Below are 16,102 nucleotides of genomic sequence, written 5' to 3' on the forward strand. Positions count from 1 at the left end.
CTAGAGGGGCACATGCAATTGACGAACGAGTGCGCGGTCTACTGGCAGCGCCAAGTGGGTAACATTTTCAAAGTTTATGAATAAACTAGGTCAATAATATTATTACTTGAGTATTGCGGGTCTATTGTATACGGCCCGCTAGGCTCCGCTATAGGCTCAGTTTGCAAGGACACGGCTAGTCGGCGTCTGGCCACATCGATATCGAAGGTCTCCGATAATATGCGACAATCATATTGTGCCTACATTTCACCGTCGACGATCTTTATGCGAGCGCAAACGCGAAAAGACTTTCTGCCGTAATTGAGAATACAGTTAGACTCAATCGGCTAAATTAGGCATTTTTTTCATTTTCAGTAGGAGGTAGGCTACCAAGCAAGAAATCGTGTGACAATTAAACACGCAAAGCGTGAAGAAAAATTTCGCTACTATTTTAGTTTATTGTAACGTATGACGATTTACTGAAAATGTGACTGGACGCTGGATCTGCCAATGCGTCGGAACTGATATCTTAGTCATGAACACAGTGGCGTATCCAGGGGGGGGTTTTAGGGGGTCGGAACCCCCCCTTTTCAAAATCCTAAAAATTGATGTCAAATATAGCCTCTAATATTTGCTAATTTATTAGTTTAACATATTCGTTTTTACGTATGAGAAGGCGAATATGGCGTCTTAATGTTATTTAAGGGGACTAAGACCCCTACAAAATATTGGAATTATGCGCCGAATTAGTCGAAAGGATAAAATAGGTCATTATAATTCGCTAATTCCATACGAATTCTGCACTTGTTCAGCTACATTTCAGCTGTGGCAATTGCCGACGTTCTCAACTTTCTTCCCTCGATTTCTCTCTCGCCTTGCTAAAACGAGAGACTCATTTTAGGAAAATCTAATCTAATTGGCCGACGCGATACGTAATTGCAAAGACGAAGTTGTCGGCAATCAACATCGCTCGCGAATTCGCTCCACCTGCTCGCCTTGAAATCCTAATTAAGAATTGCACGCAGCGTGTTGATTGATCAGCGAGACGCAGACACGACGGCACCAGTACGACAATGCTATTCTCAAATCCACATTGTATTCGCGATTATTGGCGAGAAATGGCCTAGGATTGACATTCACATTTCAAAATACAAGCCTAGCAATCCACGTTCCCGATTGTTAGGTGGCTTGCTGTCGTTCAAATACAGGCCTATGTTGTCGCTGAACGGGAGAATTGAGTAGGCCTAGTGGTAAAGCCTAATTATATCGGCTGACAAGTTTCTCTGTCGATCAAGTTATTATCCCAGTGTGTACTCTGTATTAGTTGACTGACTTGCGTGCTTGCAATTAAGGTCTAATTATCTTCGCGCGTACTACACGCTCAGCCGTATGGCTAGTAAAGCCATCGAAAAGCACACATTCGTGTACGACGTACACTGTTCACACCACACCTCTCTGTGGCGATCGCCCTCGTTTATGCTACCGCCCTATTCCGCGCTTGTTCGTCCGCTGCGATACTACCGACCGTGCGCATAATATCGTCAAAACCCAACAAAATCGCGCATCTCTGACCGGAACTAGGCGCTTGAAGACGGGCGGCATTTGCCGGCTCATGACTAAATGTGAGCATTTACGAATTTCTTTCAATCAGACCATAAAAGAAACGCGATTTTCAGGCAATGTCCGTATCGTATTCGTACATCTCCCACTCACCGCAAATCTCTGTTTATTATTAAACTATAATATATTAATTATTCGCCAGGGCGTGGAGACGAGTGATCGTAATGATGACGTCACAATAGCCAATTTCGTAACGCAAAACCCCCCCCTTTTTCGCGCTCTGGATACGCCCTTGCATGAACATCCCAAGTGTCGCAGCCAGAATTGTAATTTTTGGTTGGCATTGCAAGTTCACAATCTGAGCAATTCATTTTCGATAACATAATAGGAAATTACCTCGCGGGCGACGCAAAACCCTCCCCGCGGGTTGGCCACCCCTGATATAGACAGGCCCATTCGATAATTTCAGAGCCGGAGCTGGAGCCGGAGCAGTGGTAATAATGCGGCTCCGGAGCTGGAGCCGGAGCTAGTGTATGATAGAAGAAAGCTCCGGAGCCGGAGCTGGAGCAGTTTAAATTTACGGCTGCTCCAAAGCCCTGGTTATAACTTCATTATGTTATTGTTTACTGACTATGGTCTGTTTCATTTACCTTGCTTGTTTTTTTAGATAGTTCTTAGTCAAAAAGAAACAGCAGTTTGTGTTCAGTGTAGAAAAGGCTATCGGACTGGAGATTCACTGCTTCATTTGGGAGCTTATTTCTGCGAGAGTGATAGTGCCACACACCAGACTAAGGTTGCATTTGAAACGAAAATCAAATAAAAACAAACATGTTTAAAACAAGGCCCTAATTTAAAACATGTTTTTATTGTTATATGTTTTTAAGCCATGACGTAACGAATATTAAATTGTGATGTCATAACGGATTTAAATTGACCATTGAAAATATAGGGTAAATATAGCCCCTTTGACAAAATATCTGTACTACAACTGTTGAACCGACTAGATTTTAGGGTTCCAACCATCTCATAACGATATACGTCGGTTAAATTGGGTGGTAATTGTCCGTGTGCTCACACACTATGTTTTTGGAAAGTATTTACACAATTATATAATAATTTTATAACTTGAAAAAAATACAATTATATTTTTTTAATAAGGCTTTTGTTTAAAATATGTCCTGAAAAAAGTGTTTCAAAACACCGTTTGTTTTAAATGCAACCCTACTTTGGACACTATAATTGGTCATGCTTTGAAACTGAGTCGTGAAACGCTGATCGCAACTTTTCAGAAAAATTAATAAAATGGCTATAAGACGTACATCCACGCATCATGCCGTAATTTATGAGAAACCATGCGAGATTCAAGAAACGTTTGTGGAGGAGGCTTTATCGAAAATTCGTTTTTGTTCACTGTCAAATAATTTTTCTCTGAGAAATGTTATTTGACCTGTGGGGTTCAGATTGCCACGATAGAATAATCAGACACGAGCCATCCAGGCAGCTATGGACAATTCGATAGGCTTATATTTATTTCAGATTTCACGGTCGACATAAGGGCAATCCTTTTCGGCTAAGGTTTTCTCACAGGCGATCTATTGGCACACTTTTCAGAGTACCATATTGGCAAATACTTCTTATGTTTTCGTGCATCGCGGCGTGGTAATGGTCGACGCTGAAATGCCTATTTTTATTTTCTATAAATCATGCTTTTTTCGTGGGGAAGTATACTCAATAATCAAAAATTTGGCAACATGAAATCGCGTCCAGCGCGAAAAAAACTGAAAAGAGTTGCATAAATTGTCGATAAGTGATGTATAAATAATTTATGTTCATTCACCGACATAATTTCGGGCCCCCTTCGAGCTCGGGACCCCCAATTGGACGATTTGGGGTGCGGCAGTTACGGTCCTGGTAAGACGTCAAAGTCCCGTCGCTGTTTTCTCGTTGAGATTTTACTATTGGAAATATTTTGCGCTTTAATCGCATATATATATATTAATTGCATGTGGTATATTCGGGGTCAAATCAAGGTTGTTATAACAGCCATCGGGGAAGGGTTCATACCATGTGCTTCGAACCAGATGAAAGCAATCTGAATTCCCATCTGTGATTGGCAATACAGGATATTAATTGTATTGGGTTTTGTTTTGATGCTTTGTGTGGCTAGTGAATCAACTGGGAATGTCATGGAGATATCTGCCCACGTTGAATTTGGTACTGCACCCAGTTATAAATTTTAACACGAATGTATTCCAAACAAAGCTTCGCTACGCGACGATGTTGGCTGCATATGATTTCATAAATGTAGTAGCCTTAACAGCCCCTAAAGCGCGGTAACTGAATATATTTTCGAATATTCTACCAATGGGTATTGTGTCATTATAAACATTTTGCGTTACCTGATAAGATACATGTTGCGATTTCGTATGTAGCCACCTTCGACAAACTGTTGAAAGCATGCGACCACTCTCCCCCCGACCAAATATACTTAGATATTTCTGCCACTCCAAGTAGTTTACACGTGTCTTAAAAATTACTACTTATACTGTTAATTGAGTGGAAAATATAGGGAGTTACTTGTGCTACTTTATTAGCAACGCCAATCACTTCTACAAACTCTAGTTCAGTGGTTCTCAACCGGGGGTCCGCGGACCCCTGGGGGTCCGTGAAGCATTTTCAGGGGGTCCACGAAGCGAAGCGAATTTACAAAATAGTTGATAACCTAATATATATTTTTCAAATTAGGAAAATCATGAGGCAGTTTTTCTTCATTACGTAGAACTCTCATCAACAGAATGGCCGTCTGAGATTGAATATCCTGCTGTGTGGACTCATTTTAGTTGCTAAATTGCCAATAGCCCACTGATACAAATATTTGGCTGTATAGAGATGTTTTGCTGGGCATTGTGTAAAAAATTAATGGTTGGATACGTAAAGTCAATCACGGAGACTTCGAAATGTTCGCAAAAATCCGTTTTCTCCTGTGATATAGGCCTACATAACCATTTCCTTAATAACTTCAAGATGAGCTGCTTGCTAGATATAAATCAACAGGCTTGACGTTGTATGTTCAATAAAAAAAATTGTTTGTCAATTTCGGTGTCATCATTGTTGCGATCATACCTAAATGTGTTCGCCACCACCTTTCTTTGTATAAATGGATTTTCATCACTCGTTGATATGAAATCGAAGGCGCAGATTTTAAAGACACGACCACGTATTTCAAAAAATGGAGTTGAATAATTAGTTTTGAAATAATAAAAGTCAACCTAATTTTTATATAAATAGAATGCTGTTATTTTCAAGAAAGGTAATTTTGCTGCTGTTTATCACTAGCCTACAGTTTTCATTTGCACAAGACAGATGACGATTGTACGATAATTGAGCTAAATTTGAACTAAAACTTCGGGGGGGTCCGTGGGGGTTCGGGAGGGTCCAAAAGGGGTCCGCGAATACAAAAAGGTTGAGAACCACTGCTCAAGTTCATAGTAAAATATTACGGCAAATCAGAAACCGCCAAAAATGTAAAGCTTTTTGTATATAGAACCGGCGTTTAATATTGCAAAACACAAACAAACATCGATACCTCGATACCATTTAAAAACATCTCTGCCTCTGTTCCAGTATGGTATTTATTTGGTGTGGTTTTCTGAATTTGTTGACCAGTGTAAATGTATGGGTCGAGAAGACCTTCTGATTGAACAATGATAGAGAATCACTGTATTCAAGTTCACCGAAAACTCACTCATTCTGTATTACAACAACCCAGGTTTCATGATAGATGATTTCAATAATAATATTTGATCTGTTGCTATTGTATGCTAACCGTGATGTCACTAACGAAAGCTGAAATTTGATTAATTTATGAAAATGAGAAAAATTAATACGGAAAAAATATGACATGACGGAGAAATTATTAGTACAGGATCGGATTCAGCAACCATAAATTAGCCTAAATCTATCATTAATATTATTGACGCTAATTTTTTTTCGAGATTTGTAAACCAGTGTTATATCCGTCTCGGTCAACTCTTGCCCCCTTAACGTATGATAAATACCTCTTAATAAAGTTATGTTTCATTTTTTTGCTGTTCGATTGTTAGTTTGCTTTACTGAGAGTGATATTCCAATTTATGGTGTTGTATTCTGTTACGAAGGTATCGTGTTTTAGCTTATAATTGTATTTTAATGTTAGGCAAAATAGTGCTTTACCCCCTGGCACGTTTTTGGTCACAAATTTTTTTCCCCAAGGTAAAAAAAATGACAAAACACATCATTGAAAAGCTGATAAAATTATCTTTCCAACAGCATATAATACGTCTTTATAATAATTTTTTCTAGGTTGACCAAAAATTCTACAGGACTAGTTGCCCTTATCCAAAACTAGCAGTTACAGTTTATTAACAATTTCAATATTTCAAAACACCACAAGACAGCGATACAATCAAAAGATTGGAAGGGGTCGAAACGACTCGGAGTAGTCTTTGAAATCAGACACCCACCTGGGCCTAGGCGATGTAAAGAGGAGGCATGCACACTGAATGAAGTGTAAATGAAGATAATATAAAAGGACAAGCCACAAAAAGAGGTGGCATGCGATCGATATGAGGGCTTGAGGGCTGAGAGCTATTCATTCAGTAGACGTTGGTTGTATTTTGGCTTGAATGTGGACATGCTCGACGACTGTCGGATAGCTAAAGAGATCTGTTCCACACTTTGGGTCCGGCATATTTGATTGAGCGATGGTCTTTCACACCGACCATATCACAGTTGGACGACGTGGACTCGTATACCAAGGTATAAAGAAGTCATTGAAATTTTTGGAGCAGTGACCGCAATGGAAGTGATGGATAAACTTAGCATTTGTACTTCCCGCATATCTTTTATGTTTAGTACACCGCTTCTCTTGAGCAGTGATTTGTTGGACACACAACATATACCCCTTGGGACCCTGGCTATGATGCGGAGGACCTGCTCTTGTAGTCTTTGTAGTGGCTTGAGTGCGCTAACTACTTCCTTCTATTCAATATCCGAAGTGTAAAAAGCAAGTAATTTTTCCTAACAAAACGTATCATGCAGAAGCAGAAGTAGTCTAAAAATACAAACACTTGATAAAGTAATGCAAGTTGCCACACCTTACTTGTGTACTTCATAGAAGTGGAATTACTTCATTACTGACCACCTCTGGTCTCGTACAAACCTTTCGATCTCGTCTTCTAGTTCTTTGATGCGGCTCTCTAGCTCGCGAGTTCTCGTAGTATCGAGTGTGACATCTTCGAGAAGTCCAGACTCCAGCTCCGTGACTTTTTCTCTCTCATCTCCGGACGACGATGAGGATGAAGAAGCCGATGATGAATGCGAATCATTTTGCCCGTCACGCGCGTCTGCTTTCGTCACGATCAAATCTCCTTCCTCTAGCGTAGGGAGATCTCCCTCTTCGAGGCGATCTTCGGCCGGGTCTTCCTCCGTCGTTATGTTCAATGCGCCTTCTTCAATATCGTCACCGATACCGGACACGTCGGAAATGTGTGTGATCGTCAACGCGCTAAAGAAAAGGGGAAGAGTTCATTAAAACAAGAGCTGTGGAGTTGGCGGTAAAGTGACCTCTGACTTCAGATATTTCCAATATACATACTCAGAATTCTTTAAACAAACCAAATATAACTCCTAATATTATATTCTTCACAGAAACCTGACTCCAACATTTCTGTAAATCTACTCAGAAAATGATAAGTTTAATGCACATTTTGCTAATAATACCAATTGATAGGTATATTTTTACTGAAATGAACCCGGATGTTTTCGGCTGACACTCGTCAGGGGAAATCGTCAGCAAGTAGTAGAAAATTGGAAAGAACATTGCATATCAACAATCTTTCCAATTCTCTTGTAGTTGCTGACGATTACCCTGACGAGTGGCAGCCGATAATATTCAAGAATTTCTGTGATTCGTACCCTCATAAAATTTTGTGACAAATCTCGCCGGCTACCCGACAGTCATCGAGCATGTCCACACTCGAGTCGAAATACAAAACAATTTCTACTGAATGAATACTAGTCAGCCCTCTAGTGTACCACAACCTGACATATAGATCTCGCCTTCCGACACATGCCACCTTTGTTTGTCACCTGTCCTTTTATATTATCTTCTGACTTTTCATTCAGCGTGCATGCCTTCTTTTTTACATCGCCTAGACCAGGTAGGTGTCCGATTTCGAAGACTACTGCAAGTCGGTTCGACACCTTCCGATCTTTCATTGTATCGCAGTCTTGTGGTGTATTGAATTGATCAAAAATTTTAGCAATAAATTGAATTGAAATCACCGACTCTGACTCGAGACGCACATTCCTGATTTACAAGGGCGAGAAATTCCACCCATCATCGAAATGCACTTACTGCCGGATGTCTGAAGTCATTGCGGACATGCTGGACGGGTTATAGTCCGATGCAGACGAGGCGGGTCTCAGGGGCGACGAAGCCGCGATTGACGCCAGATTGGTCTGCGCTGCGACCAGCTTTAGTTTCGTGTCTTCCAATTCCGCCTCCAAGGCTTCTCTCGCAGTCTCTATTTCGTTCGCCGACTCGTTGGTCTCTTCCAGTCGAAGCCTGCGTTTCGGGGGATGAAAACTTTCAGTGTTGCTGCCTAACTACTTGTGTATTAAAAACTGCGGCCCACGACTAGCGATAAAATCGTAACCAGCACCCGCAAGAATAATATTACCGGGTGAATCCACAAATTTATAGGACAGCATAATGTTTTTGCGGCATACACCGCAGATACCAGTTTTAATAATCAGGTCTTTCGTATGACCTGGCGGGGGATTGAACCCCCAACCTACCGATCAAAAAGTTTGTCACTCCACCATTACGCTATCTTTTCATCTAATCACTGGGTCAAACCTCTGTTGCAGTGATAGCGGCCTGGACTAGTAGTTATTTTTCTATATTCTATTTATTTCATTCCCAAAGTTAACTGTTATTTGATTTTAGGCAGCACGCATGTGGAAGCTGGACAGAACATTTACAGTAAAGACAAGCTTCCACAGATAACAGCTTCAATATCCGCTGAGAATTGAGGTTTTAGATAAGACAACATTACTGATATACGGTCGCTATCGGTCATAATTCTTTCGGGAAGCTTTACAAAAACCACTGTCAAACCTCAACTCCGCCGTTTCGTTTTCGTGTTCCAGCGCCATTTTCTCCAATGCGCTCCGGTGCTCGTCGATCAGACTCTTCTCCTTCTCCGAAAATTCGGTTTTCATCAATTTCACCTGTTCCATCCACCCGTCCAATTCTTCCTGCACTTCCTGGAGAGATATACGGAAATTAATCGGGAGAAGAAATCAAATCGCAAATTATTGCCTCGAACAGACTACTCCTATTGCATTGACGGGTTACGTCTCGTCATGTTTCTAACTGGGCACAAAGATCTGACTACCCAAATCCGACTCGGTATAAAAATGCAATGATTCAAGTCAAGTAGTAGGAGACTATTTTTTGGAGCATCGTGTTCATAATATACACATCACTCTGAACACGTATATTGTAACAGATGAGAGACGGTTTCTGGGCTATATTACTTCATGAGTGGCACTCTGATACTTGACTAGAAGCCTTATACTCGACTTGGAAACGAATCACTCAGGTACTCGACTCTGCTGCCCGTGAAAAGTAGACACCCACCTGAAGCTGAGATTGGGCTGTTCGGGCGGATTCCATGTCTTGTTGCATCTGCGTCTGCTTTTCGTGATGATCGCGCACGTGGGCGTCCAGTTCTTCCCGCAGAGCGACCATTTCACTCAAGTGTAGCGATTCTAGTCTTTTGCGGCTCTCTGGACACATTCAAGCAAGAGGGATATGTTAACATGAAAAATCTAAGGTGGGAAGCATTTTTGCATGAATATTCAAAAAGAAGAGGCATATTCTTGTCGATGCATAGTTAACTCAGTTCGAAGTAGGAGGAGTCTTGCCCACTGACATATTTTCAGAATGTAGCACGACTAAACGCATTGCCAAATGTTGTCAGAAACGAAAGACCTCTACTTACTTTGAGGTTTTAGGCTACTTCCAATTCTACGGTTTTATAGGCAAAGTGCTTGCTTTCTATGCTTTGGATTTTGTTAAGTAGAATGCAGTTTTGAGATAGGTTTATGAGTGAAAAAACTGTCATAACAACTGGGTGAAATATCCACCCCCCCCCACCCCGTAACACGGTAACTGAACAATCTCAAAAACTGAACCCAGACGTAGTGTCACGTCGTTAGTCAATTCGCGCTAGTCGAGAAGCAGTACCCAGCAATTTCGAAAATAATAGCACCTCTTGTCAACTGCGCAAAGTATGCAAGCCCTCGACCAATTCTACTATTAGAAATTACTTACTTGGGACTTTTCATACTATTGTTTTCCACTTTCACTTGAAGTAGTCTTAACTTGTTACTTATATTTCTACTTGAGTACCCACACTGACTACTTCGATTATTATTACTAGGGCAAGTTTTTGCAGCTTTTGCAACTTGTTTTTGAAGCTTCGTAGATACTTAGAATCTATGTTTTAAGCTTTAAGGATTTTATAGTGCAACATTTTGCAACTTTTCTCTATTTTTCATATATAGCCAAATTTTACTGCAACTTTTATCGAATATTGCGTTGAAATGTAACGGAGTGATTTAAAAACATGCTATGAACTACTTCTAGTATGGTTCTACTCTCTTCGATAACAAGAGCTCTATGATGGGGTAGCTGCATCTCAGTGTTATCTATGACACAATGGAGAGAACTTCAACTCCCCCTGCCAAGCACGATGGTGCCCGAATAATATGTAAATAGATCGCTTTATTAATTCTGTCTTTTAAATTCGAAATAGTTTCCCATTTCACGAACGCCCAGGCGAGACCGCCGAAAATTACATTTTCGCTGGGTCACCTTTTTCAGGCTATAGATTTTGGTAAAGTCGCCAAAAGTGAGTTTTTCTGTAATGCCTTGGGTCAAGTTTGCAGACCTAGGGGGTTCGGGGGGGGTGTTATTCTACTTGTTTTAAGGGCAGGTGGATATCGCTATGCTGTTTGGCTTTTGGGGGGAAAGTTATTCCCGCATTGCGCAATTTTCTTGCCGTGTGCACGGAAAAAATGTAACTTTTGGCGCTTTCGTCAGACCGTTAAATGGCGAAGTAACAAATTTGAAGTCTCTGCAGGAGCTAGGTTATACAGCGGAACCTTTCGAGTACCTCATACCCTAATAATTCAACGAAAATTATAAATGCAGCTTTTTAATGCAATTTTTGTTAAAATTAAATGCAAATTTCTCGCGATTTTAGCGCTACAAAAACATGCTCTAATTATTACCTTCCGCTTGGTTCAATATGTCGTCCCGTTCGGTTTGAATTTCTTTCAAATTTTCCTCGACTTTTTTCTTTTCCTCCGCGACCTTTTGGGTCGCCTCTCGCTGCTCGGCCAACAAGTTTGAGATTTTCTGCTCGTATTCCACCTCCAGTTTAGAAGTGGCCTCCTTGAGGTGGTGTTGCAGCGATTCGACCTTGACGCGGGTGGATTATAAATGACACAGGGGTAGGAAAAATTCGACGGGCAGAGCTTTCGCAACTTGTAACTTGTGATGGATAATCCGGGGTCTAAGTTCTTTGCACAGAGTGTAAGTTCAAGATACGAACTGAGTCGGCAGTTTCGAATGGTGACACGATACTGTGATAGGCTTCACTAATTAGTGCGGGCTATGTACAACAAAATATCAATGAGGTGTGATTGGAGTCGACTCGAGTCGCAATTTTTCGTCGACTCGACTTGACTCGAGTCCTTTTCGAAGAAATGGAAAATGACTCGTATCGATCAAGTCATATGACCGGAGTCATTCTATAGTACTTGATTCTAGTCTCGTGTATGAAGGACCGATACACGATAAAGAGGTGCAGAAACCGTATCATATCTATTTAAAGAGCTTCTTGGAGGTACAGAACTTCAATATACAATTAAATAGTATATTCATATTGAAATGAACCCGAATATTTTCGGCTGACACTCGTCAGGGGTAATCGTCAGCAACTAGTAGAGAATTGGAAAGAACATTGAATATCAACAATCGTATCACAAAATATGACGTCACCAGCATGAAATTTCGAATGAGAGAACGTTCAATGTACTATTTTTAGGTGATACACGAACTCCTTTTGTTGACAGAGTTTTGGTTGGTGTATTTTGATAAAAGTTGATTCCAAGGCACACAAATGGAATTGTGAACGACCTCGACCTACGATTCGAAATCGGTCGTCTCGATAATTATTCGCACAAATCGGATTATCCAACAGATGTTTGCCGATGGCAGAATTAATGGCCTTTGATCGATCAGCATCAATCTTAAGTGGATGAGTTAAGGGTGAGCTTTTCACATCGCGTGACGCACGTGTTCTGATAAATCTGGGGACATGTTGGTTTATGCGGTCCTGCAGACGTCTTGACGTTCTTCCCACGTAGCCACAATCACAGTGGCACCTATATTCGTACACTACATTACTTTGTTGAAGTGCAGGAAGCACGTCTTTGCGTGTTGAAGGGAGCAGTTGTGTTGTTGTAAAAATCACATTGGTTTTGACTGTATCGTAACATTTACCGACAGCAGAAATCAATTGTTTTTCAAAGCGGGTGGAAATGGGGCCAATCCAAGGTAGATGGATATAAACATCTTTTATTGTTCGTGCGGTGGGCTCTGCTCGTTTTTCTGCGTTGAATTGCGTTAATTTCCTCTCCATGCCGCGGCTGATGACGTGTTCAGGGTAACCGTTATCAAGTAAGATTTTTCGGATGTAGTCAAGTTCTAAACTCAGTTTGTTACCCGAACATATCATCAACGCTCTATGCACGAGTGTGCCTATGAGGTTAATTTTTCTGCGCCGAGGACTAAATGAATTCCAGCGGAGGTATTGGCCTGTGAATGTCGGTTTCCTGAAAACAGACGTTTCAAATTTGTTGGTATTGCGCTTTTCAACTAATACGTCCAGAAATGATAACGAGTTATTGCGTTCTTTTTCTATTGTGAATTGCAAGGCCGGGTGAAGCGAGTTTAAGCGAATGAGAAATTGGTCACACTCCGATTCATTCCTGAAAATGACAAATGTATCATCTACGTATCGGCGGTACAATAGTGGTTTGGCGGACTCACGCTGGGACAGAAGCTCGCCCTCGTAATACCCTACGAAAATGTTGGCCAAAATAGGTCCCAGGGGACTACCCATGGCTAAGCCGTCTATTTGGCGAAACATGACCTCGTTAAAGCTAAATTCCACGCAGCAAGTTGCCGCTTGTAAAAGTTCAACAAAGACGTTACGCGGGATTGATGGTGGCGGTAACTTACCACCGCGCACTGTACGGTGGTAAGTTACCGCCACCATCAATCCCGCGTAACGTCTTTGTTGAACTTTTACAAGCGGCAACTTGCTGCGTGGAATTTAGCTTTAACGAGGTCATGTTTCGCCAAATAGACGGCTTAGCCATGGGTAGTCCCCTGGGACCTATTTTGGCCAACATTTTCGTAGGGTATTACGAGGGCGAGCTTCTGTCCCAGCGTGAGTCCGCCAAACCACTATTGTACCGCCGATACGTAGATGATACATTTGTCATTTTCAGGAATGAATCGGAGTGTGACCAATTTCTCATTCGCTTAAACTCGCTTCACCCGGCCTTGCAATTCACAATAGAAAAAGAACGCAATAACTCGTTATCATTTCTGGACGTATTAGTTGAAAAGCGCAATACCAACAAATTTGAAACGTCTGTTTTCAGGAAACCGACATTCACAGGCCAATACCTCCGCTGGAATTCATTTAGTCCTCGGCGCAGAAAAATTAACCTCATAGGCACACTCGTGCATAGAGCGTTGATGATATGTTCGGGTAACAAACTGAGTTTAGAACTTGACTACATCCGAAAAATCTTACTTGATAACGGTTACCCTGAACACGTCATCAGCCGCGGCATGGAGAGGAAATTAACGCAATTCAACGCAGAAAAACGAGCAGAGCCCACCGCACGAACAATAAAAGATGTTTATATCCATCTACCTTGGATTGGCCCCATTTCCACCCGCTTTGAAAAACAATTGATTTCTGCTGTCGGTAAATGTTACGATACAGTCAAAACCAATGTGATTTTTACAACAACACAACTGCTCCCTTCAACACGCAAAGACGTGCTTCCTGCACTTCAACAAAGTAATGTAGTGTACGAATATAGGTGCCACTGTGATTGTGGCTACGTGGGAAGAACGTCAAGACGTCTGCAGGACCGCATAAACCAACATGTCCCCAGATTTATCAGAACACGTGCGTCACGCGATGTGAAAAGCTCACCCTTAACTCATCCACTTAAGATTGATGCTGATCGATCAAAGGCCATTAATTCTGCCATCGGCAAACATCTGTTGGATAATCCGATTTGTGCGAATAATTATCGAGACGACCGATTTCGAATCGTAGGTCGAGGTCGTTCACAATTCCATTTGTGTGCCTTGGAATCAACTTTTATCAAAATACACCAACCAAAACTCTGTCAACAAAAGGAGTTCGTGTATCACCTAAAAATAGTACATTGAACGTTCTCTCATTCGAAATTTCATGCTGGTGACGTCATATTTTGTGATACGATTGTTGATATTCAATGTTCTTTCCAATTCTCTACTAGTTGCTGACGATTACCCCTGACGAGTGTCAGCCGAAAATATTCGGGTTCATTTCAATATGAATATACTATTTAATTGCATATCTATTTAAATAAACATGTTGGAGCAGGGGTATCAAACAACTTGGGTCGCGGGCCGGATTCAAACATTTTGATCGATCGCGGGCCGAACCAGTCAAATGATTCCAAAATGTTACCTTTAAATCCATACCTTTTTATTTCACTGGAATGCTTCATCATCAGAGCAATGCATAATAGTACTATAGTATACATTATATTACAGGTCATAAATAAGGCTCATGCTAGCAATGACGTTATTCACAAACAGCGGAATAGACAAAAACACGATGATCGGCTGGTCGAATACAGCTATAAACCACTATCACAGCATAGCTCTAACGACGATACAAGTTGGCATGTTTCTATGCTCCTTCCTTTGTTCCCTGCGTTTTCGTTGTGAGGAATCCAACAGATTTTATTGTAAACGCGGGATTTTGAATTTATTTCATTGTTTTAAAATCGCGATTTGGGATTCTCTGGAGAACGGGGCTTGTGCCCTTTGGATCAGACTAGAGTATACAGTGTTGCGGCCAAATATATTTGAATTGTATTCTTCGTGTAACTATCACATGATCCGTGTACCTTACATACAACGGTTTCGTATTGGCGTTTTCGCCTCCGCGATAAATGTCATGGACTCGTTCCTAATGGTGCCTAGAGTGAAACCGCAACACCGCTGTCGGATGGTTAGGGCCCTATGAACAATGAGCATGTTTGACATTTGCTGTCTTGGGAGGATTATTTACTGGCAGTATTTGTTATTTAAAATCTCAACTTTTGTTAGAAATGTGCTGCGTAATACAAGTTTTCTTTGCATTTGCTCAAAATTGCTGCCATATGTTTGACACCCCTGTGTTAGAGTGAAAAAATGAGTATCAAGTGAAAATTCGCGTTTCCGCCGACCTGCTGTCCGATCTCTTTTTCAGCCTTTTCTCTCTCGGCCGCTTCGTCCCTGATCAGTCGAATCGCGGATTCCTGTTCCTCCCGTTGCTCTTGCAGCAATCTCTTCATTTCGGCTTCTCTCTCCTCCAACTTTGCACAATGACTGGCCTGCGGCAAGACGAGAAGTTTTGTCACGTTTTTGTTAGCCAGTAAAATTTGAAGACAAAATTAACAACCCTTGTGTACAGAGTACAGTACACAAAGTCTCACGCATTTAACCTATTAGCTATCTGATTAGTTCGGACCAACAACAGAATAGGATATTGCTATTTGACGCCTTCATACTGATATCCCTCAATAAGCGTCAAAGAACTCAAGACAATAATTTTTGACCATTCCAAAACCGAAATATGAACATTCTATCCTACAAAGCATCAAGAAACAAAAAATACCTCCAACTGTGATATCTTTTCGTCGTGTTGCTTGATATTTTCTTCAAGCCGAGCTGCCAACTCGTTGTTTTCTGCCTTGTACTGCTCGACACGGTTTTGTATCTGCGTTTCGAAATCGCCTTTTGTTTCGGAGAGTTTGTGCTGCAATTCTGAAGCAAGACGCTTGGCTTAAACCTGGCAACACACTTTTTCTCATTAATTTCAGCTTACCTGTGTTTTTAGAGTCATACTCTTCTCGGAGGGCCTGTAGTTCGTCGTCGTGTTCCTGTTTCAGACTAATTTTGAGACGGTCGACTTCTCTCTCCTTTTCGCGAGCAAGCTCCAGTTTGAGATCTTCTACTTTCGATTCCAAGTCCTCCTGTCAGCAATTTGGTAATTTGAACATCACCCGGTCCGAAAAACTATGATAATAATTATTATCTACACAAAATATGGCATTGCATATTGATTGAAACAATGCTAACAGGAAATTAAAAACTCAAAGA

At 41.2% G+C, this 16,102-nt stretch overlaps 1 protein-coding gene across 1 annotated transcript in view; it reads right to left on the bottom strand.

Annotated features, from left to right (window-relative positions):
* The window catches only part of LOC145450743 (uncharacterized), a 69,715-nt gene that overhangs the window by 41,487 nt on the left and 12,126 nt on the right, over window positions 1-16,102 (bottom strand). Inside the window, exons 15-22 of the mRNA XM_080329252.1 lie at window positions 15,828-15,975; window positions 15,618-15,766; window positions 15,187-15,333; window positions 10,885-11,074; window positions 9,227-9,375; window positions 8,702-8,850; window positions 7,937-8,146; window positions 6,740-7,084 (exon numbers count right to left, since the gene is read on the bottom strand). Coding sequence (XP_080185378.1) covers window positions 6,740-7,084; window positions 7,937-8,146; window positions 8,702-8,850; window positions 9,227-9,375; window positions 10,885-11,074; window positions 15,187-15,333; window positions 15,618-15,766; window positions 15,828-15,975 — 1,487 coding nt within the window. The remainder of the gene's footprint in view (window positions 1-6,739; window positions 7,085-7,936; window positions 8,147-8,701; window positions 8,851-9,226; window positions 9,376-10,884; window positions 11,075-15,186; window positions 15,334-15,617; window positions 15,767-15,827; window positions 15,976-16,102) is intronic.

This window comes from Botryllus schlosseri, chromosome 11, assembly GCF_051294905.1.
Source record: "Botryllus schlosseri isolate E-star chromosome 11, Bs_hap1, whole genome shotgun sequence".
NCBI lineage: Eukaryota > Metazoa > Chordata > Ascidiacea > Stolidobranchia > Styelidae > Botryllus > Botryllus schlosseri.